The 23,479-nt window shown below is 37.9% G+C and overlaps 1 protein-coding gene across 4 annotated transcripts in view; it reads right to left on the minus strand.

Moving 5' to 3' along the window:
• Positions 1–1,397: 1,397 nt before the first annotated feature.
• Positions 1,398–23,479, minus strand: part of pacsin1b (protein kinase C and casein kinase substrate in neurons 1b) — a 30,092-nt gene continuing 8,010 nt past the window's right edge. For 3 of the 4 annotated variants that reach the window (XM_024270863.2, XM_024270861.2, XM_024270860.2), the window contains 9 exons: positions 11,323–11,448; positions 6,884–7,040; positions 6,527–6,762; positions 6,139–6,294; positions 5,087–5,262; positions 4,890–5,010; positions 4,661–4,782; positions 4,334–4,530; positions 1,398–4,122 (listed from right to left, as the gene is read on the minus strand). In XM_024270863.2, the coding sequence (XP_024126631.1) occupies positions 4,013–4,122; positions 4,334–4,530; positions 4,661–4,782; positions 4,890–5,010; positions 5,087–5,262; positions 6,139–6,294; positions 6,527–6,762; positions 6,884–7,040; positions 11,323–11,382 (1,335 nt within the window). In that variant the 5' untranslated portion in view covers positions 11,383–11,448 and the 3' untranslated portion in view covers positions 1,398–4,012. Of the gene's footprint in view, positions 4,123–4,333; positions 4,531–4,660; positions 4,783–4,889; positions 5,011–5,086; positions 5,263–6,138; positions 6,295–6,526; positions 6,763–6,883; positions 7,041–11,322; positions 11,449–16,917; positions 17,329–23,479 lie in introns of those variants that run through there. The other variant, XM_024270862.2, reaches the window with a different exon arrangement.

Raw genomic sequence — 23,479 nt, forward strand, 5'->3', positions numbered from 1 at the left:
CTGGCACTTTCTAAAGTGTAGTAAATGTTTCACTTCTCATTGTAAACAAGTTACAGAAGGGATTTGCAGAGTTTTCTTCAGTTTCAGTTAAAAAACTTTAAGAACTGCTACTTTGATGGACACCCGGTAGTTCTTCAGACTGTAACCGCAGTATTAACCTGTTTGAGCAGCTGTCAGTGTGATAAGTGAAAGACAAACAGATGCTGATCAAAAATGTACACAGTAAAGTCATTTTTCTTTTCCTTTGCTGAATTATTTCCTGTATGTGTGTGACATTTTAGAAGGAAGCAAAAGCTAAAAGACAGACCGAGCAGGAAACAATAGGGACTAATGTCATTTGTAAATATTTGCATAGATGAGGAACAAACAGCAATAAACAAATAGGGTTTTGAACAAACGGCATCACGACTCATTGTGGCTACATTTGTTTAACTAGCAGAAATCATTGAAGTTTGTTTGATTATAGATAAAGTTTTTAAAGGAAGATTTTGGATTAAATGTCACTTTAGTATTAAAGCTGTGACTATAAACAAGTTCTCAAAAAGCTGGTCACTTGGGACCTCTAGTGGTATAATCTGTGTAGTGAAGCCTGGAGGTGATTTGTGTATATTTGTGTGTGTGTGTTTAAACAAATTTGCCTAAAGCTAAGTTTCTGAGAGTGTTTGACGCTCTGTGACTAAATGTCCCCTATTCAGGAAGTACTTTAAGAGCTAATATTTATTAAGGCTCAATAAATATGCTTTTAATTCTAAAGTCAAAAAGTCAAACCCTGTGGACACCATTAATGTCACATGATTAGGGGAAGAATTTGTTCACCTTCAGGTTGGGTCTTTAATGGTTTGTGTCTGAAGAGGATGGCCAGGTCCTGGTATTTTTTGTTGATTGGTCCATTTAACACATTCACCTGGGAGGATTTTGAAAACGTTGAAAACAAGTTTTTATTTTGTTACGTATTTTTTATGTCCACGACTAAATGCAAGAACTTTGTTGGACGAGGACTATTTTGTTTACTTCTGCTAATTACAAACAATGGAGCTGCTCCAGCGTATCTGGTGTCTAGTAAAGCATTAAAGTCCCTACAAATGTATTATATAATTTATATTTTCATGATTTAACAAAGCATTCTCACTCCCAACTTGTCATATATGGATGCGTGTATATATACATATATGTGGGGTTTTGATGATGTATTGCCATCAAATCCTACAGGGATCCATTCATTTTCAGTGTTTTAATTACTTTTAATGCTTTATTTTTCTTAATTTTAACATTTTATCAGCTTTTTTTTTTTAATAACAGGAACTTATCACAGACTGCATCCTAACTATTTATTTTTATAGTGTTGGTTTTTCAAATAATTAACAGTGTTGTATCTTCATGACTCTCTTCCATGTCTCAATTTTCTGTTGTCATCTTTTATTTTATTCCATTATCAAGTGGAAATTACAACACAACCCTAAAGAAAGATATAAGAAAAATGACACGAAATGAATTTGAAAGAAAATGATTCTACACATCATCAGTTTCCAGCTTCACAGTTGATGAAACAGCTTTGTGGATTTCTCAAATACAGTGGAAGATTCATTCAAGAGTCAAGAGGAAGAAGTCTGCGATGGTGTGGTTGTCAAACATTTACAGAGGGTGTGCGCGTCGTGTTGGTGTAAACTGATCCGGATGAGTTGGATTCTGTGGAGGTGAACTCTGTTTTGCTAAACAAACACACAGCATGAAGTGATAACCGGAGCTGCAGAGAAGGACCAGAAAGTACATCGAAGTACCAACAGCACAGGAGAAATGTGTTTTCTGATAAATAAATGTTGCTCCTGCTGCAAAAAAACTCATCAATATTTAAAAAAAAAAAAAAAACCCAGATCAGGTTTCCTGTTGGTTTTGTCGCAGTAAGAGAACACCTGCCTCCCTCAGACTTCATCAACACGAGCAGCTAGAAAGAAACTGCCACTCACATGCACTCTGTTTGTTCATGCCTCATTTAAATGTTTACCCACGATCAACATTTCAATTAAAAGATCCATTCATTACAGCCTAGTTTTTGGATAGAAATTGAGAATAATCATCATTATCATCCAGACAGTGTCGAAAATGGAACTGAGTTGAGATTTCGTCAATAATCAAGTGGGAGCGCATCATGCGTTGGATCGGTTCCCAACGTGGGAGCATCATCATGCACATAATCACAGAGATAAGCAGCCATGACATTCACTTAAAAGTAAACACATTTTGATTAACTGTAGAAACAAATAAATTAAAATCCGGGTTGTGAAATGAAGCTGCGAGCCACAGAAAACAGCTGCGGGCGGTTTCCGCTCGTCTGCTTTATCGGCTCACGGGGAATAAATACATGGAAAGTATGGATATGACAGGCACGTCGGGACAGCAGAGGTTAATGTGAACAGTCCTAGCAGGGAATATATTTGCATTTCAAAGACCAGCTCTGCTGTGAGCCGCTTTGTTTTTTTTTTTTCTGGTTTTTATAATAGTGAGCTGCCTTTGATGTTGTCAGAAAATATGAATGAAGAGTGCATGAATGTAGCTGAAAGAGCAGTCAGGTCAGGAAGGGAGAAGGATTGTTATGCTTTCACAGAATCAGATGAAAAACTTTCCTAAAAAGTCCCTCCCTCAATGAGCTTTGACTGGGTTGTTGGGGCTTAGATGTACTCCAGGTAATGAATGAGGAAACCATGAAGCTGCCGATGTAAAACCCCCACTCCGAGGAAAATTGTGTTTTTAACAAGTTCTTGTGGCATGATGAAGGACATAAATAAGAGAAATGAGGTTTAAAATTTCATTTCTGAGTATTCCCTTTTCCAAATTTTTGTGAATCTTTTCTGATTCATGTATTTGTAGACAAATAGATCCATGTACGTCTTTGTTTTCCTTATCCAAGCTGGCATCTGGTTTAAAACTGTTCGGCTTTAATACAAAAAAAAAAGTTAAATTACGAGTAAATTTATGTCTTTAAATCTCGTAAATTGACGACTTTTAGTCTCGGAAATCTAGCCTATGACTTTTAAAGTCATAAAAATACGACTTTATTCTCGTCATTTACCATTTTTTCTCATAAATTTCCAAGATTTAAAGACGTAATTTAAAAAGAAATGCTTGTAAACGGGCCCTCATACCTCATATTACTCAGCTATTTTTATTTTTTTAATGGATAGTGTTATCTTGGGGGTGTGAGGAGCTGTGAGCTAGTGGGAGAGCATGTACACAATGGGATGATGGGAAGTGGTGTTGCTCCATGTCACTACGGGCCAACCCACATCTCCGAGGCGATTTTCTGAAGCACTTCTGCCACTTTGCAGAAACTATGTCCTAGAAAGCCACACAGGTTTATTGCTTTTAGCTGAAAACGGCACAATCACAATTATAAGATGACTGGAAACACTTTTAAAATAACTCAAAAGATGACCGGAGTGGGACTTTGGGGAGCTAATAGATTGAAAAGCAGAATGTTTAAAAGAAAAATGAACCTTTTTGTTTTGTTTCTTTGGGAATCACTCTGATAAATGACTGAGTTTGAACTGCCTCAAAGTCCTTCTAAATCCAGTTGAAAGCACAAGGAATGCCAAACTACTCCTCTGGGGACCCTAACATGTAGCAGAGATGAAAACACACAAAGAAAAACTGTACAAGCATCCAGACTGCAAAATGAGATTCAAGTATTTACATAAAATGCACAATGCATAGCTCATCCCGGCTGCAGAGGCACGTCTGACGACACTATGACAACGTTCTGGTGAGAGAACAAACTGTTATCCTCACAGTTGATATCAAGCCCAGCTGAACACAGAACTCTTCTTCTGCTGAAGGATTTGAAGGTGGTGTGGTTCTGAACAGGTTCTCCACGGTGAAGATGAGGGCAGCTCACGGCGCCTGACAGGAAACAGAAGCTTTGCTCTGAAGTCTCTAGCCATGTGCAGGTGTGAGTGAACGGTTCAGCTTCATCCGTGATAAAGGGAGCATCTGAGCTCAAGAAAAAAAAAAAAAAAGCTCAAATTGCCTCCACGTAATTGGCTGGGTAAAGACCCAGCTTGCCGTTGTCCAGGCGACCTTTACACCAGCCCTGCTCGTCCTCCTCCTCCAGCTTCGTCAGCTCTTCTCCTTAATTAGCAGAGACACAGAACAGCTCGATGAGATGGAGCATTTTTAACGTGGATCTCAAGGCCAGATAAATATATTTCCAGCCTATTAGATCACTCTTTAGTTACTGGAGAGAGAATGCATTAAAATATATTAAAACTGTTTAACATAGGTATGTTTTAAAAGCTTTTAAGACCTGTCAATAGCAACAAAACCTTCTCCTCTCCCCCACCTGCTTTAAAAGTCAGCTCGTCCTGCTCTTGGCCCTCGTAGTCGTACAACGCTCGGACTCTCACGCCTCCCCCCACATCCTCCTCAAAGGGGTTGGACCCCCCGTTGGTGTCGCTGCCCGAGTTTGGGGCCATCTGGTCTTCGTCCGACCACTCTGTGGAGGGCGTGTACGCCTGGTTCTTCTCATAGCTGCTCACACTGAACACAAGTTTTAAAAAGTTACCATCCAGAGTTTTTATGTTTCTGGCAGCTATTGTAGTGTAACTCTTTTGAAACATGAGTTTATGTCTCGATAATTAGTGGAGTCAGAACTTGCGAGGACGTTTACCTTCCTCTGTCTCCTGCTTGAGTGTTATGCACAGATGGTGTGACATGAGTCAGCTTGATCTTATCTCCTTTACCGGACTTTTCTTTCTTAGATATGCTATGAGCCAGATCTGGGTTGTACTCCTGCAAAAAAAAAAAAAACAAGAAAAATATTGCCAAAATAAAATGGCATAAATTGTTTTTTATGGTTTACTGTATATCCACTTATAGCTTCTAAAGTATTTCAGTACCTCAAACTGTGGCCAGTTCATGTGCATGCCAGGACCGTGGCTGCCGCTGAACCACCTCAGATCTTCCTGTGGGCTTGCTGATGAAATGGTGTGTTCGAGGTCTCTGTACACCGTGGCATAACTGTGGACAGACAGGAAGGACTCGGTGAAACTAATGGCCGTCTCGTCCAGTCACCAGTTGAAAACTTGGGTCAAACCTTTGGTTCTCTGTGAGGTTGAGGTGGCGTTTGACATCCAGCAGCATCTCTTTGAGGAAGCTCAGCCTCCGTTCTTCAAACTGCTGGCACTGTTCGAACACTTGCTCCATGCTTTCTGTGTACTGAGGGGTGCAGTTGCTCAGCTCTTCCAGAGCCTTCTCGTACTTCTCCCTTGCCTTGGTGACAAGACACACAAAACATAAAACAATCTACAAAAACCCCAATTAATCAAAAAAAATCCTCAACTGGTATTGACATATTTATTTGAATATAAGTAAAAAGAAAAAAAAAAAAGAAACAGAAATAGATTTGTATTCAGATATGACCCTAAACCTGTTCAATGTATTTTATTTTGTAAGCTTTTTGTCCTTGAGTGTTCCTAAAGTAACTTCCTGTCTTGGGTCAGTCAACGAGTGTATAAGTCACAGTAATATTGAAAATAGAACATTCAAAACTTGTTTGTTTTACCCTTTAGCATCAATAACTCTAGACTAATGGGAAGAAATAAGCAAATCCCACAATTCTTTGCAGCTTTAATATTTAAAGCACTGGGTGTACAATTCCAGCTGTTGAGGGCTTTTGTTTTATATTTTATTCAGCAGTTGTCTCTGTCCTATAGGATATAAAGGGTATGTGATGATTAATGGGTTACCTCCAGCCCTTGAGTTAAGAAAACATCTTATATGCAACTGCAGTACAATTATTTCAGTTTTAACATTAAAGACACAAGTTTTTTTATATTTGCGAAAAATTGCATAATCGTCATTAAAAGACCCCCAGAAACACTTTTACAATAAATCTAGAAATGATTAGAGTGGGACTTTAACGTAATCTCTATATTTTTAAATCAATTCCTCTATGTTTTTTCAACCATACAAAACAACTCTAATTTGTTCTGGAACACCAGTAAATCGTAAGCTTTTTTTAGGGCAACATGAGGAAAATGTATCTAAAAACATCACAGAAGCCTTTCTCGGTTTATAAGGCAGGAAATGATTTTGCACCTTGATGATCTCAGGGGGTTTTAGGAAGCACAGATTTGCTGTTCTCACCTTTTGAGAGTCCTGTTTGCACTTGTCTACTCTCTCCTGGAGCTTCTTTTGCTGTTCCGCCGTCACCGAGGCCTCTGCTTTGCTGTTCGCCTCTCTAGTGACGGCTAGCCTCTCCTCTTTACAGGTCATGTGGTAAGACTTTTTGGCAGCCTCGAGCTAGACATCATGACAAAAACATAAAAAAAGCTTTTAAAACTTTTTTATATATATATATTGAATTCCACCTCCTGGTATATTTACAGGATATTTAAGGAAGACAGATTGTCTTTGACCTTAGAATAAAGCAAAGCAAAACTTTAAAATATTACAACATCTAATGAAATAAAACATAAAAACTATATTTTTGCATGCACAAAAGCTGATGTTGTGATTGCAGAGTCTGTCTTACCTCCTTCAATTTTTTGGCCCAGGGCTTTTGGGCCTTCTTGAACCCTTCCTCCGCCTCCTTGGTCTCCTTGAATCCTCCCATCATCTGCTTGTGGTACGAGTCCTTTTGCCAGTTCTTCACCTTCTCAAAGTCCAAGTTGATCAGGCTGTTCTTCACTTCCTGGTGAAGGTCGCTCACCTTGTCAGCCTCCGTCATCAGGGCCATCCAAGCTCGCTCCACCGTGCCGTACTGAGGCCCTGGTCAAGAAAAAAAAAAACATCCATACAAGCGTGTGTAAAGATTAATATCATAAGAAAATTAAAATAATCAAATTTTTATAATGCTGTTCAAATCTATCCTTCACAGACTTCACCCTACCTCTGTCTACCAGCTGCCTCCATCTCTTGGCCCATTCAGTCAGCTGCTGAGCGTACGCTTTCTCGATTTTGGCACGCTCCTGGATGCAATTCATCAGGTCATTGCAGAGTCGATTGCCATCATCAATCCGCTTCACCGTTCGTTTGTAGTTACCAACCTGTCAGGAAAAAAAAAAACAAAAAAAAAAAACAAGTGTTAGACTGCACCCACTCTCTGTGTATCAGGCAGTCACAGATGATGATGAGATTATTGTTTTTAAGAGACATTACTGGTTTCTCAAAAGGGATTTTCTGCGTGAGTGTATACTATTTTATTTTATTTGACTTTATTCCTTTCTGGTTATATCAGTGTAATCACGCCTTTTTGTCTGATCCAAAAGAGACGCATCTACTTAAACCCTCCACTCGCTTGGGAGGCTTTCAGAGAAGCATGCAAATGCTGAGTCAGCAAAGCAAACAAAGAGGAGGAAAAAAGTGGAGAACACCAATGTAAAAGACAGGTAAATAAACACACATGAGCAAACTTTCAATTCTATTTAAGTTTCAGTATCACACACATGGTAGATGACAAATCTTGTGTCAGTACACAGTTATTTCCTTCTAAGCTTTCATAGCAGCACAACAGGAGAATGTAGAGAATGAGAAAACTGTAGGTCTGCTATGGAGACCACATGTGTTTTATGTGACCTAATGGGATTTAAGACCCTAATGAGCTGGTATAGTGATGTTCAGGCACTTTGGACAGCTAAGGGGTCCAGAAAACATGAGTTTTGTGTGTGGGGGAGGGAGAGATCAGATAGAGAGTGGAGTTAAAAGCATGTGTGATGACAAAAGTTGGGAAGTTCAAGCAGAGATGATTAAAAAAAAAAAAAGCAGTGTTGTTTTCTAGGACATAGTTCCTGTAGAGTGGGAGGAGTTAATTAGAAATTCCCCTCTAAGTTGTGGGCGGCCATATTGGTGCAGAGTAAGCCTACCTCCACTTCCCATAATTCATCTGTTCTCACTCTCTACGCTAGTTTACAGCCTCTTACAACCCCAAACATAACATTACCGGTGAAACAAAATGGCGACTGATATTGGAACTATCCAGTCGTACAGTTTTTAGCCAGATACTAGCTCAGACGAGGAAAATCCACAAGTGGATACTTGGGAATGAAGCGGCACAGAGAGCTTGTGGCCTGTCAACTTGTAGCACTTATGCCACTACAAAATAATTTTCTGAAATCTTTCCTTTCATCTGCTTCTTATTCACAACTATTTAAACAAATAAATGAACTGAAATGCAATTTTAGATCCATTTTCTTTAAATATGCCAAAAGGACACAAAAACACCAAAAATGCTCTTTTCGTTTCTGTCAAATCGCTTCTGGGTGATGTTTTGCAAAAACATTTACTGCTTATAGGCAACAATATACTCAACATTAAGAAGCAGAAGCTACTTTGTACTTTTACAACGGTGAGTCATTTCTCTTGTCCTTGCATGCTGCAGGTGATCACTGACAGGAGGCCCCAGCAGGCTAGAAGCTGCTCAAGCCGCTGCTGTGAGGAGCTATGCAATGAAAGCAGGGGGCGGGTTCATGTCAGGTAATTTACAACTCTCCGTGAACACAGGAGTGGCCTCCCATGAGCTGTGAGTTTGCCCAGAGAACACGAAACAGAAAGAGTAAGAAAACACAACCTCATTTAACATCCAAACAAAAGGAATGTCGCTCGAAGCACGTAATCAAACAAAAACCTCTAAGAGGAGTTTGAACTCAGCTGAAGTTTGGGACTTATAAGCAGCTGGGGGATAAATGATAGTATTCCACCCCAGCAGCAGCAGCAGCAGCCAGCTGAGTCAGCAGGCAGCACTGCAGCACCTCAACAGTACTGCAGTGACTGAGTAATAAAGTGACCGGAAGCAACACCTTTGCTGCTCCAGCTGATTCCTGAACTCACTGTCAGACCGAAAGGATAATGAGAAGATACAACAGAGGCCGAGGGGAAAAAAAGGTGATAAACCCAGGCTATAAAAAAGTTATGGATTTACTTTTCCGTCTAAAGTTCTCTCTGCATATTTTTATCTTATGTGAAAGCAACACATCAGTCTGCTGTCTTTTGTCAGCGAGGTCGGGTAAATTTATTCCAGCTTTGAAGGCGAAAGAGCCACCGTGTCATCTATAATGGATGTGCTGCTGGGAACCAGCTTCTCAAATTACTGGTGACTGTTGGAGATGCAGGCAGGACACTTATGTATCTTGGAAAACTAAAGAGCAACACTGAGACAAAACGTGAGAAGGTTTTAACAGTTTAACGTTGAATGTATTCATGAAAGAAGACAACTTTTACACTTTTCTTCCCCCACAGCTTCTCCCTATCCCTATATTTATCCCTCCAATGGAGAGTTATGAAAAAATAGGCTATGTTTTAATTCCCACCCTAATCCCGAACTACTAACAAACTATATGGTGCAGGACTATCTAGTGCCTTGGATTTTAGAAGCAATTCGTTTTTTCAAACAATTCTGGGCAATTTATAGGGCACTTGATCATGGAATTGTAGATTTGGACACTACTCCAGTCAGCTACGTTAGCATGGAGCTACAAGAGCTAGCTGCTAACTTGAAAATATATAACAAAATTGGTTTTATAACTTCAAAAAGGTCATGTTAAAACAAAAAATCCTTACTTACATTTATAAGTATATATAATAAGTATATATATAAGTATATATAAGTTTATATATATAAACTTATATGCTTCAGAAAGAGAAGTGCTTCTCCTCCGCGGCAAAGTGCAACGTGGAACACTCTTGCGGCGGAGGGCCCTGCCACAAGAGTTACCCCTTAAAAAAAATATTTCAGACAACCCCACCCCTTCAAATGCCCCTACAATTGGAGGGGTAGGGAGAAGCTGTAGGGTTAAGGGAAGAATTTGGATTTGGCCTTTAATGAGTGTGTTTATAACGGGCTCAGGAACAGGCCACTTCCAATGAAAAGTCAATATAAACGCATGTATATGCGCATTTCACGCTTTCATGTTCAAAACTCTTGTGTTCATACGTTTTTAAGTCCGTTTTTGGGCCCTATGTACAAAACTTGAACGCTCTGAAAGTTACACTAGGGTAAACTTTGACCAATTAGGAACTAGAAATTGGTAGTGACGTATGGGTAGCATCCATTATAATTCAAGTACCAACCAAAATTGACCATGGAGGAGAAATAAATAATTGCTGTTTGTGCCCAGACTGAATTCTATGGCACCAAGTCTTTTGTATACTGGGTTAGAGTTGTGAAAGAAAAAGCCTGGAGCAAGTTCACAAGGTTTGCACCGCTACGACATGTCGCATCAAGCATCTTCCAACTGTGGGTACATGCAGTAGCATGAGGTAGCGACAGTGCAGTGTGAAAACCATATGCATTCAAGAAAGTCCCGTTTGTTCTTGAACCTGGATCACATACCTGGTGTATACATAGCATCACACCCATTTCTCAAAGTTATGCTAGTAAACAAGATGAAGTGGAACATAAAACAAAGTAATGCAGGCGCAAACCTACAAGCTATACGTTTGTTGATAGTTGAACCAGCCAACCTTGTGGGACCGGGTCTTAATGCACAAGCAAGTTTCTGTCAGGATTTGGAGACCTTATCGATTGAAAAGATAGCGAGGACAATGGAGATATAAAAACTATCTAACTCAATGACATAGAAACTAAAGAGTCTCATGACCACACCCAACTGTTATACTGTCATAGTTTCAATTACTGTGTTCCGTACTGACAGTTGTAGGTCAGTGACATCTCAAAAAAGCTTGACACTTTAAACACTTGAAGTAAAGTTGATTAAACTCTTCAGAGAATTCACCTTTTTTTGCATTAGAAAACAGTAAAGTTGAGCAGTAAATATCTTTAAAAACAATATTTAGCACTATTTGGTCAAAAGTGTCTGTTATAAATGAAAATAACAAGAAGCAACATATTTAACACAGTTTGATAAAGTATACATGAGTTTTAACATAAATCACCCAAAAAAATATCCAACCTGGAGCTGAGAAAGTTTCCACTCAGGATGGATGAGTGTGCCTCTGCAGCATGATTAGTTCTCAAATGTTACACCTTTTTGACATTTTTATTACTTAACACTTTATCATGATGGGACTTAGCATGCTTACTCAACTCCCTTCTTAATAATGGCACTGAGATGGCCCAGCATGTCAGCTTGGTGAGAAATAGTGTGGGTGTCACAATCTGATGCACGAGTGGGGTGGATCTACCAAATCAATGAGCCAACTCGTAAGACAAATCTGCTTCTTTGCGTGCTATCAGCGGCATATCTGATTTATGTGCAAATGTGTGCGTACACACATGTTGATGAATGAGACCGCTTATCTTCCCTTAGCCTGGAAGAGTCCATCAAAAGGCAGAGTCACTTCCCAGGTACATTTGATTTGTCAAAGCCTCACCTCCCAGAAGCTGTCGGTGGTCTCTTCCAAACTACCGGAATCATCATAGATTTCAGACATGGTCCTGGATTTGGGGGAGTAGAGTCAGTTGACTGGGGTTTGCAGGAGAAAGATGCACTTCATGCACTGTAAGACAAAAGAAAGAAATGTGAACCCACAGGATAAGACTTAAAAACATAAACAAAAGTCCTTATAATCTCAAGAATCTGATTGGAAGCACCAAACGACATAAATATTCTGTCTAAGAGTCCAAAACTAAGAAATGGATACTCAAACACAAAAAAATGCTTACATGTAATTTTGTAAACTTAGTCGGCAAAATGGCAAAAGCTTTAATTATTTAATTTATATAGTTTGTTGGTCCAAAATTCTTAATTTCAGGAAAATTCCTAGATGTCTGATTTAGATCACCAATAGCCTATCCTCTTACAATGAGCGTCCTAATCTTCATGTTTGACTTTGCAGTGCTTAGAGAAAATCTTATAGAATACAGTAGAGCTGGGCGATATAGAAAAAGAAAATGTCTATCACGATTAGGGCTGTGGATCATTGCTTAGGTGGCAATCCGATTCTATTCGTGAATCAAGCTCAACGATTCACGAATCGAACCACGATTCTTACTTTTTATTATAATGTATATCGCTATGTGTATGACTATTTAATTGATGGATGAAAATTGAAATTATTTGTATTTAATCATCATTCATACCTTAATTTAGAACAGGAGATCATAATGAACAAAACTGAAAAAAACCCACAAAGATTCAGATAAAAAGAAATTTTGTTTGTTATTTTAAACTTTTTTGGTCAATCTTCTGGTTCAACAGTAAAACAACATTAAAAGGATAAAATCAATGCTGTTTTGGATCATTTAACAGAAAAACCTTAAAATGTTCTTCACAGTTTTCTATCCTGATTCTATCCTCATTCAGTATTTTCTACAAATGTTGGATACTCTTAAACAGCTTTGGATAACATAAAAATAGGAAAACAGAGAATAGAAAAGTGCAACTGCCCCCTCCCACACACACATAAAAGCTTTTATTTTGTGTGTAAAACCAAAGGAATCAATGGGAAATAGCTGTAGTGGTCTTTTGGGATTTTTTGGGCCTCACCAACACCTTAAAGGGTTGAAATGATTCACAAATGTTCAGAAAACAATCATTGAATAAATTGCTACTACACGTGGCTTAAACTTAATTCTTTGAGAGTTTCTTTTATAAGTATTTGATAAATACCTGATCACATGATGTTAAAGGACATCAGTGCTCATTCCTCATAGACTTTGAGTGATTATAATGATCATTGATGTGGAATAAAGGTTAATTGCAATGTTGAGGCATTTCTTATCAGAATAAAGGTCAAGGATGATAAATAATTAGGTAATTTCTGGCAGATAAAAAAGTTATCTAACAAAGTATTTTTCTTTACACAACATTCTGATATGAAAGGAGCTCTAGCACCTTGATAATCATAAGCTTCATGCATGGAGGGCTTCAGGCTCTCTCTGCTCCTTTAACACAACTCTGCCACCCACTTTAATCACTGGCTTTCATTTTCAGCTTCTGCTAATTCACAGTTTTCTAATTGTAGAGTCCTTTTGAACCAATCTGCTAACATTGCTGCTCACTCGAGTGGTTTCAACACAAACTAATAGCTGTGATGCAATCAGCAATTCAGAAAACGGAGAAATAAAATAAGAAAAATGGAACACTGAGTTTCTGACTGACAACAACTATGTTGTTATTAAAGTATTTAATTTAACGCCAAGTACAAATATTTCAAATATCATCATTTTAAGGATGACTATTATAACACAATTTTTAATTTTTTTATATATTTTGGATATAAAAAGCGTAATGGACAAATGTGTCATCACTAGATTAGTCACATGACTGTGCAGCATTGTTGATTTTTCTAAGCAGGAGTTTTTTTTTTTTTTTGCTCATTATGGATGGTGTATATGACTTTTCTTTACAGAAACAGTTCTATTGAGGCAACAGCAGAGCTAGAATATTTTATGGGGGGGGACTTTGAAAGATGGCAAATGAGAAAAGCAAGGTAAAGCGTCATAACGAATTTAAAGGAATCATATGATAATATATGTATTTGTAACCATTTTGTCTTTATTGTTGTTTTATATCGTTTAAAATATATATTTCTGTTATTTTTCCAATGCTTAAAGATGCTTATACCAATGATTTTTAAAATTTCTATCAATAATAACACTAATATTGACTCAAATTGGCGTGTTTGGCCCCGTAGCTCCGCCCCAGTATTGAGGCTACAATGGATTTTCATAGTAGACTGAGGTTCATAGATATTGTCTATGGAGCATTAAAACTTATCATGTCCAAAATGATTTTTTTAACTAATATATAAAAAAAACATCTACAAATTTTGAATAAAAATGAACTTTATATATAAAACATGTCAAACAACTTCTGTTTAATTCCTTTTTAGATTAATTATTTTTAAAACTAATTAAATAAAGTGTTTTTGTTTTTTTATTTTTTTAAGCAGTCAGCTCAATCCTAACAAAAGCAACATGTTGTCCCTTTAGTACTTTGGGAATACAACATTTTTAAACCTTAAATTCTTGTTTTCAGCACGAATCCAGCTTTTCAATCATTTACAAACAGGACTTTGTGTTTGAGCCATCAAAAAGCTGCTGAAGAAGATCTAAACACTTCCGTTCAGAGCTAAGACCTTCTGTCATCAGATTCTGAAGGGCATAGTTTAAAAAAAAGATTTCTGACTCTCTCAGGAGAGAGAATTTGAACAATTAAATATGGAATATTTAAAATATACAGTATAGGCACAAGTCAATTGTCTATTTCTACTGGTAAATTCTAGCAGTTGGATTAGTACAGAAACACCAAGAAAAAGAAGAAAACAAAAACATGAAAATGATTTCTAAAGTAAAAAATATCTTTAGTTTACTCTTTTAAGTTTACTAAGTTTTTTTATTTCCCTGCAGAGGAAGTAAAAAAGTGTAACACTCTTGTTAATATCTACACTACAGACAATAGCAAAAGGTGCTGAAAAATAAGATTAAAAAACATAAATGTAGGAAGATGAAACGAACGCTACATGCACAGAGATTACACCAAACAGAAAGCAAATCAAGACCATATGCAAAAAATAAAAATGCAAATAATTTTAATGAGAGACATGAGACAACAAAACATCAAGGAGGGTCATTTGATAAAGCAGTTTTGCTTATAACTGAAGTAAAATGGTCATTTGCGGAGAACAGACTTCCTGGAGTCTCTATTGAATAACAGACTAATTAAAAAGCCAATGATGTGATTGGGATTTGATCTCTGATGATGTATTGGTTAAATATCAACGTAGAAAGAGCATAAAATATATCATGTAATAACCTGAGATCAATGTCAAGCCTTTCAAAGTAAATGAACGGTTTGGCATTTTGATCATGACGCTTCACTGGTTCTTTGCTGGAAGCTTGCTGTCAAAAAATCAATAATGTCAGAAGTTAAATGTGGAACTAATAGCTTAACTTTGAGAACATTGAAGAAACGAAACCACGAAACAAACATCGGTGTGAAACTAGAGTGTTAGTCTGAGCATCCTCATCCATCGTAATCATCATTAACAGACTAAACTCATGATGTTTAACCTTATTAATGGAGTATTGTAACAACTAGGAGTATAACGATTTATTTGAACAATTTGATTCTTATCGTGATTTGTGGTCGACGAAACAATTCGTTGATTTTAAACAATCCAATTCACCTAAAATGGATTCAGGACATCTTTAGCCAGTGTGACTCAGGGATAAATACCTGGTACTGAACAGTGCAGGTGAAGTTTTCCAGATTCATTGTATTTCTTGCAAGATAATTAAGTGTAAATTGAATGTGTACAAACAAGTAAACAAGAATTAAGAGCAAATCCATTCACATTTTAGTTTTGTACAGATCAGCCCACTAAACATCAAAACAATACAAAATCTTAATACATTACTGTATGGTCACACATTTGCAAAATTCAATGTTTCCACACATTGGACTGTAATGATGGCACTTGAAACAAGTATACAATGGTATAGGCTGATTCGATTAAGGTCTTGCCTCAGACAGATCAATCTTAGAAATCGATTTATTGATTAAGTTGATTAACCCCGAGAAACAGCATTTTTATATAACCAACACATTTGTTATTTACAGTTAAAACAATTTATCTGCATGATTTCTTGACATGCCATTATATAGCATCAAAAGATAATTAATTAATACATAATTAACATAATCGTTAATTAGCAAGTCAATAACTTGACTATAGAAAATATTAGATTGCTGTCTTAAAATGAATTTGAAGTTCTCGTAGAAAAATCTACTTTTCTTAATAAAAATAAACAATTCTTGTTTTGACTCTGGTTCCTGAACAGTAAGGTTGTTTTCACAGCAGGACAGTCCTGTGGACTCGGTCCAAATGGGCATAGAAAACGAACAGATTTCACACGTTGGTTTGGATTTCTTTCACACCCGGCGCTCTCAGAGCGAAGCAAAGCCTGAAGCGGAGCAAACAGCTTGGAATAATCCCACAGACCAGAGCCTGTATCGACTCACTACATCCCATTCACTCTGTTAGACGTTTTACAACTTTAGCCAGAGTTTTGCTTTGTGAAAAGCATCGCTTACATCACTTCTGCACTTTGGTTCACCTGTAAATTGAGACCCTCGCCCTCAGGGGGAGGGGTTCACATGTTTGGTCGGCAGGTGAGCTGAGGACTGCCAAAATTCCAGTCTATTCAAACCAATGAACCCTGATGGGAATCTAACCTTTACTATGAGAATGTGCCCTAAGTAAAACGCTTAAATCATTAAAACAAAAACATCCAGAAAAAGCTCAATGGAAACATTTGGAGAACTAAAGCTATAAGGAACTGTTCCGAAATGGAAAGACGTTTCTGGAACAATGGAGAAGGAATGAGGAGTGATGTGTTTTGATGGGAGGTCAGGGGGAGGGGTGGAAGCTGCGCGGGTATTTGGGTCAATCATGAACCAGGAGCTGGGGCAGGACTTGACAATGAAAGGCTGATATGAAACAAGAGAATAAACATGGATAAAACCTAAATGTTCAGGTAAGGGTTCCCTTGGTGTTCAACCACCAGCAACAATGCAGCGTGGAGAGCGAGCGGCAGAAGTGGGTGTTTCTTATGCTTGGTTAAGCCATTAGCTGCACGGAGAGAGGGGAGCTTTTGTTCAGGGTAGCCTTTGCTTGGCTTACCGCAGGTTAGAAGATTTTCTAGAAAGACCACAGTGAAGAAAAACAAGCTCCACGATTCAACTTTCAAAAGAAAAATAGCCCAGTCCAAGGATTAGTTATCACAATTCACTTCTACTCACTCCCTCCCCTTTAAACAGCAGTGCAGACACAGGGGTCTCAGTCTGAAAACAATCAAGAGCATCGGGAGTAATCACACCACTATAACAAGTGCACAAGCAACAACAAAACACAACTCCCCGCTCTGAGAGCCAGCTGCATCCATACATCCCAGTGAGCCAAACCGCAAGACAAAGACACCCCGAGAAAGCACTGCCCCCCACAAAAGCAACAAAAGCCTACCTCCGGTCCTCCATGAACAGCGGCGGAGCTCACAGCTAAGACACAACAGACACGTGGGCTCCTCCAGCAGGCAGTCCCGTACCTCGTCCACTCGCTTCCTGTCTGACTCGACGTGTGCTCTACGCCTTGATGCTGCATCAGCGCGCACAGCATCTAGAAGTCCCCGGCTAGTCTAATCTGGGAGATCTTACTCAGTTACACAGTGACTGAGCTGTGATCCTGTAGCGCTCGGCTGTAATTGCTCAAAGAGAATGATAGACCAGAGAGATTACAGAGGAGTGTGAGTGAGGCGCTCAGATTCCACTTTGGAACATTATTTGTTAACAATGCAAACGACTATCAGAAACTTTAAGATTAGTTTTGATTTGAAAGAAAAAACTTGAAGTTAAAGTGCAGCAGCTGACGGCTGGGGTTGACCCTGAGAAAAGGTGTATAATGTGTAAGCTGTTTGGAATTTTAATAATAACCAGCGAGCTCAGGTGTGCTGTTGACAGAGCAGCAATAAAACAATAAATGATTAACTCATGACGAAATTCTAAGGCAAGCGATCACCCATAAAACCTATTAGAGTTGCAAAACCAACAAGTACAACTCCTCCACTTCACCAACACTCCAAAAAGCTGCTGCATCCGCACCGTCTGAAGCTGTTAAAGAACATAACATGAGCTTCCTAGAGTGCTCAGTTATCAGAGTCTACATGGAAATAACCAGAATCACACCATTAAAGATGGCTAGAATGAATATTTTAACTCTTACTGAGTTTAAAAGTCATCCCATTGAGCCTCTTTCTGCTGATGTCTTCGATTTCTAGTAAAAGGAAAACAACATATGTTAAACCAAACTAACCTAAATACTTAATTTCGGATTAAAAGATTAACAGAAAAGAGGACACAATAGTCAGATTACTATAAATAAAAAGCATTGACATTTATTCTTGTCATTAAACACATTTTGAAATACTTCTATTAAAGCTAACCTGCCAGGATTTTTATTTAAATGATTGAAGTTCCCCATGACATTTCTTTATTTAAAAAATGCCCCCAGTAGTGTTTCATTATGATTATAACGTTTTTAACCAAAATCCCACAACCTAAATGTCTTAAAAGCCATTTTTCATGTTTATCTGAAGCCACAATTTCTCCTCTGAGCTGAGTAGTCTGATCCCCGCTGTCTGATTATGATAGTTCTGTGTCTCATTAACGTAAATCTTCACCGCTGCTACATTAAAATATCAAGCAATATCGGTAATGTCCAGCCGTATCGTTTTTAGCCGGATGTCAGCTCTGACGAGGAAGTGAAGAACTTCGTGGACCGAACTTCCTCCAAAATCCTGATTCTTTCTTCTTCCAGTTCACCAAAGACTCTTTTAGCTAATTCTCCAATGTTTATTGACGTTGCTGTGATCAGTACATTCAATCCATTTGTTTCTCAAACCAGAATCCCTCTGAAAATAATGAAAGTTAACATAAAAATTGTATTTCATGAATTCATAATCCTTTACAACTGCGGTCGAATGAGCCACCTTTACTTTAAGTACATTGTTGCATTTTTTTATAAATTGAAAAAAAAAAGTTGAATCATAGTAAACCTTGTCTAGGTTAAAGTAAATGTTCATGATTCATCAATAAAAAAACAGACTGGAGACAATTTCACTCAAAGCCAAATAAAAACAGAAATCATAAAGGTTTATCTTACTTTGACAAAAAGAATTTTGACCAAAACTTTTGGGTTAAAATTCTAGACTAAAGAGACAAAAATGTAACTTTCTGGAAAGTGTGCGTAATGTACAGGTGTAAGAGACAATAGAAACACCCCAAAATCAACCCCTAAAGAGTATTCTCCCGCACAAACACACCTACACACACAAAAACACATACAACCTCTATCTCTGTCAGGCCAGCTGGCTGTAGAGCACACAGAATGCAGGTTATGCAGATAAAGCTCTTTTCTTTCCCTCAGGACAAACTTGCTGCTGCTGCTCTCATCACATTCAGGTCCTCCTGATGAATGAGGCTCCTAAATATAGAGCTCGATAATCAATAATTCACATTCAGCTGGGCAAACAGATAAACAGGACCGTCAGCCTGACTCATGTCCAGAAAACTCTATCAGGTTTGATGTGAGTTAGCATCACTGACCAGGCTTGATGGGTCTGACTGAGTATATTGAGGGTAATCTGTTTGGCCTTTAAAACAATTCAGGATTTCAGATGGACAAACACAAACAACCATATACAGGTATTAATCCAGCTCTAACAAAAAAATACAGGAAAATAATTAAAAAAATGCTCTTTAAATGCCAAATTAAATACATTATTTTGATTTACTGAAGAATTAATGACACATATTTATCCCTAATGATCTAATATCCAAATTTACCAATTAAGGATAAGTCCTATTACATATAAGATAGATTTTTTGTAATATTAGAATTTTTATTTAAATAAAATACAATACTTTTTAATCTCTATATGACTCCGCTTGGTGACATCATCAGGAGGCATGGCATAAGTTTCCATAGTTATGCGGATGACACTCAACTTTATGTAGCCATCTCTCCTGATGACATAAAACCCATGGACGATCTATTTAACTGTATTTTAGATATACAAAGATGGATGGGAGAGAACTTTCTGCAACTCAATCAAGAAAAAACGGAAGTTTTAGTCATCGGTCCTAAGGCTGAGAGAGAGAGGGTCCAATTCTATCTGTCTGCCAAAAATGTGGTTGTTTGTGACAAAGTTAGAAACCTTGGTGTAACGTTAGACTCAGACATGAGCTTTGATGCACATACAAACCAGGTGACTAAGACAGCTTTTTATCACCATGCGTAATACCTGTCGAGTCAGACCCTTTCTCTCCAGAGCCAGTGCTGAAATTTTAATTCATACTTTTATAACATCTAGACTAGACTACTGTAATGCGCTCCTCTCTGGTGTAAAGAAAAACACAATTAATCGCCTGCAGTTGGTCCAAAACGCGGCTGCACGCCTTTTGACCAAAACCAGAAAAAGGGAGCACATTACACCGATTCTGAAGTCCTTGCACTGGCTCCCCGTCAGCTTTAGGATCGATTTTAAGATTCTTTTATTAGTGTATAAGAGTATTAGTGGTCTTGGACCTTCTTATCTATCCGAGTTACTTTTAGCCTATGAGCCTCCAAGAACCCTCAGATCCTCAGGTGCAGGCCTGCTAAAAGTGCCTAGAGTTCGAACAAAAACCCATGGCGAGGCCTCGTTCCGGCACTACGGGCCTCGCCTGTGGAACAGCCTGCCTGAGGAGGTGAGGACTTCATCAACTGTGGAGGTTTTTAAGAAAAAACTCAAAACTCATCTTTTTAGGTTAGCTTTTAACTAGATTTTAGTATGTGTGTATGTTGTATGTTTTTATGACTTATTACTATCTTTTATCATCATTATTAATTTTTATTTTTTATCTTTAATACTTTGAAAATGTATTTGTTTATATGAAAAGTGCTCTATAAATAAAATCAATTTGAATTTGAATTTGAAAAACAAAATAGACAAGAAAGAACCAACAGTATTTCTATGCATATTGTGCTGTGCATGCAAATACAGACATTGAGGAGCATGAGGAGCAAACTAACAAAATATTAAGTTTTATGAAAGAAGAAAAATTCCCCACCTGTCTTTTCACATCAGTTTCATCAGTGAAACCAAACAACTGAGGTCTAATTGATCTATACATAAAGCCAACTCTGAGGCTTATTAACCATATGTGGGACAAACATTAACTAAGGTATTTATAGTTGTAGCGTATTTATAGAACTTGACCTTCTCCTGTGCAATGATCAGTCACAACCCATTAGGTCCAAGCAGGTATGGATAAGATAGTTTCAATCAAATGACTTATGCAAAGAATATAGACTTAAGAACAGTAAAACTGACTTCACTTGTCCTGGATGAAACTTTGATAGGTTGCAATAATAGTCCGCCAATGTGTCAGAGCGTCCTTGGGCAAGACACTGAACCCTACATTGCTTCTGGTGGTTATAGGCTGGCACCAGTGATCAGAAGTGTGTGAATGTGAATTGGTGAATGGGACTGTGACTGTAAAGCACTTTCAAAGAACTTAGAAAAGTGCTATACAAGTATATACCATTTACCATTTCTAAGAAGGTAGTAAAGAAAATTTAAGAACCAAATTTAAGACCACGGAAGATACCACCGTGCTTATACATTCAGTCTGATAGGTTAAAGGTAGCAATCGAGGTGCAAACTTCTGGTCCTAAGAAAAACCAATAAAAACTCTTGCTTATTTACTAAGTCAGGAGGAAAAATGTCAGAGATACATCAGCATCTTTGATTACCTGCAACTTTGACCAATCCAAACCACTACTAGTACGTCTTTTGTTTTTTACTTGTTTTTTACTTAGAGAGAACTTTGACATAGCGGAGCGAACACAACGACTCATTAATCATTAACTAAATGTGCGAAAGAATGTTGCCACTCCCAGCTATACTTTAAAACAGTGGCTTATTTTCAGGTAGGTGTGAGCCTGAAACTTAATTATCCCTAAGATGGACAGGAAACAGACAGAGTAGTCACTAGGGATCAGATAAATTCAGAGAACAAACAGGAATGAGTCAACACCGTATCCGAGCAACAAATACAGGCTGTCACTAGCAGAGATTACACAATATAAGATACATATTTTTCATATTACACATTATCTATGAATACCTCTCTTCACTCTCACATGAGGAGAGATCATTTCTACCCTGAATATTCTGCCAGACCTCAACTAATATACCTAAAATATAAGTCTGACCACAAAAATGAAAAATATACTTGAATCAGAGAAATTTCTTAACAACCCTGGAGGAGCACTGATCGTGATTACAACACTTTATGTGATGAAACTGTCAGAGGCAACTGTTGTTCCTGTCCACAGACAGGTGCTCCCCCATCCTTCCAATATGTGCCGTCTGCATATCATCTAATCATGTGTTCCCCCTGTGGGGCTCACAGCATTTGACCTCACTCTTACATCCTATTACGCTGCAAGTAGTTTATGACCAACCGACAAAGACAGCAGGAGCAGGTCTGCTCTTTCTCCATCTCATAATTAAGACTACTTTACATTTAAGACGTTTTTTGGGGCGTTTTTGTGACCATTATCTGATATTACAAATCTGAATATTTTTAGATAAATAACATTTATTACAAAAGATTGCGAAACTATAGCAGACATTATTAAGAAATCTGTTTCAAATTCTCACTTTAATCACCAATTGGCAGATTTAAAAGATAAAGCTAATGTTTAAACATCAATAAAACAGTTTATTTACCTTTATAAATGACAAATTTGAGTTGTTTTTTGTTGATTGATTTCTACTGCCTCACTCCTAAAGCTTGTAAAATTCCTCTTTTTAACCCTCTGTGTGCAGGTGACCACTTTAAATGAAAAGTCTATGTAAACGCATGTATATGCGCGTTTTGGGCTTCCGTGTTCAAAATCTTGCGTTCATGCAAGTTTCTAGTTTTTAGCTACTTTGTACAAAAACAAACTAGTGGAACTTTGACCAATCAGGGACTCAGATTTGGTGGTGGCATATGGATGGCGTCCCTTTTAATTTACAGTCGTACCAACTGTTATTCTATGACACCAAGTCTTTCATATATTGGAACAGAGCTGTGAAAGAAAAATCTGTATCACAAGATTTGGACCACTTTGACATTTGCCTTTTCCAACTGTAGGTGTCAAACATTCGCTATAGTGTCGGATAGTGACGGTCCAGTGTGAACACCAATTGCTAAATGTCCAGTGTGAACATAGTATTGAAAAAGCACAAAAACCCACTTAAGTACCTTTTAGCCCTCCTAGTCTTATGGGGTCCAGATGACCCTACCCTTATATTGTCGTGTGATCCCTCCCATGACAAAGGTGGACGGACTTTTATGTCTGCCAGAGACACCAGTGAAGATAAAAAAATAATTGAAAAATAAGTTCAACCCCACTTTTAATGTAAACATGCCTAGGATAGTGGGAGGGTAAGAGGCAAACATATCAGCATGAATATTTGGATTAATATTTTCAAATATTTACAGTTTAGTAAATTCAGTCAATACGATGGGTGTGTGCGGGGGACCTCAGCTCTTTGAGTTCTCGTTCACCTGAAATCAATAAGGTCTCTTACACGGAGCGGTGGATGAGGGGCAGACAGGGCGTTTCTGAAAGCCTCTAGTTCAGCTCCTGCTTGCACTGTGAATGAGCCAGGCGGACTCAGGGGAGGAAATGGAAGTGACTCATTCAGAGACAGGCCAGCTGCTCAATGCTTTGAAAGGTGCAGAAAGCATGAATGTCAAATTCTCCAGCTTGCATAATTAAGGTTTACTCAGAGAAAATACAACTGTGATTCAACAAAATAGTGCAAAAACATCATAAGGTAGTAGACAGATATGACATATATTAAAGTAGGTAAGACAACCAAAATATATATATATATAAATCACCCCTTTTAACATTACTTTTTGGCTTGCTTGTTTACGTTTTAATACAAACAGAATTGCAAACTCCCCGTTGAGCTCTTATTAGTTCT

The sequence above is a fragment of the Oryzias melastigma genome, linkage group LG5 (genome assembly GCF_002922805.2).
Source record: "Oryzias melastigma strain HK-1 linkage group LG5, ASM292280v2, whole genome shotgun sequence".
NCBI lineage: Eukaryota > Metazoa > Chordata > Actinopteri > Beloniformes > Adrianichthyidae > Oryzias > Oryzias melastigma.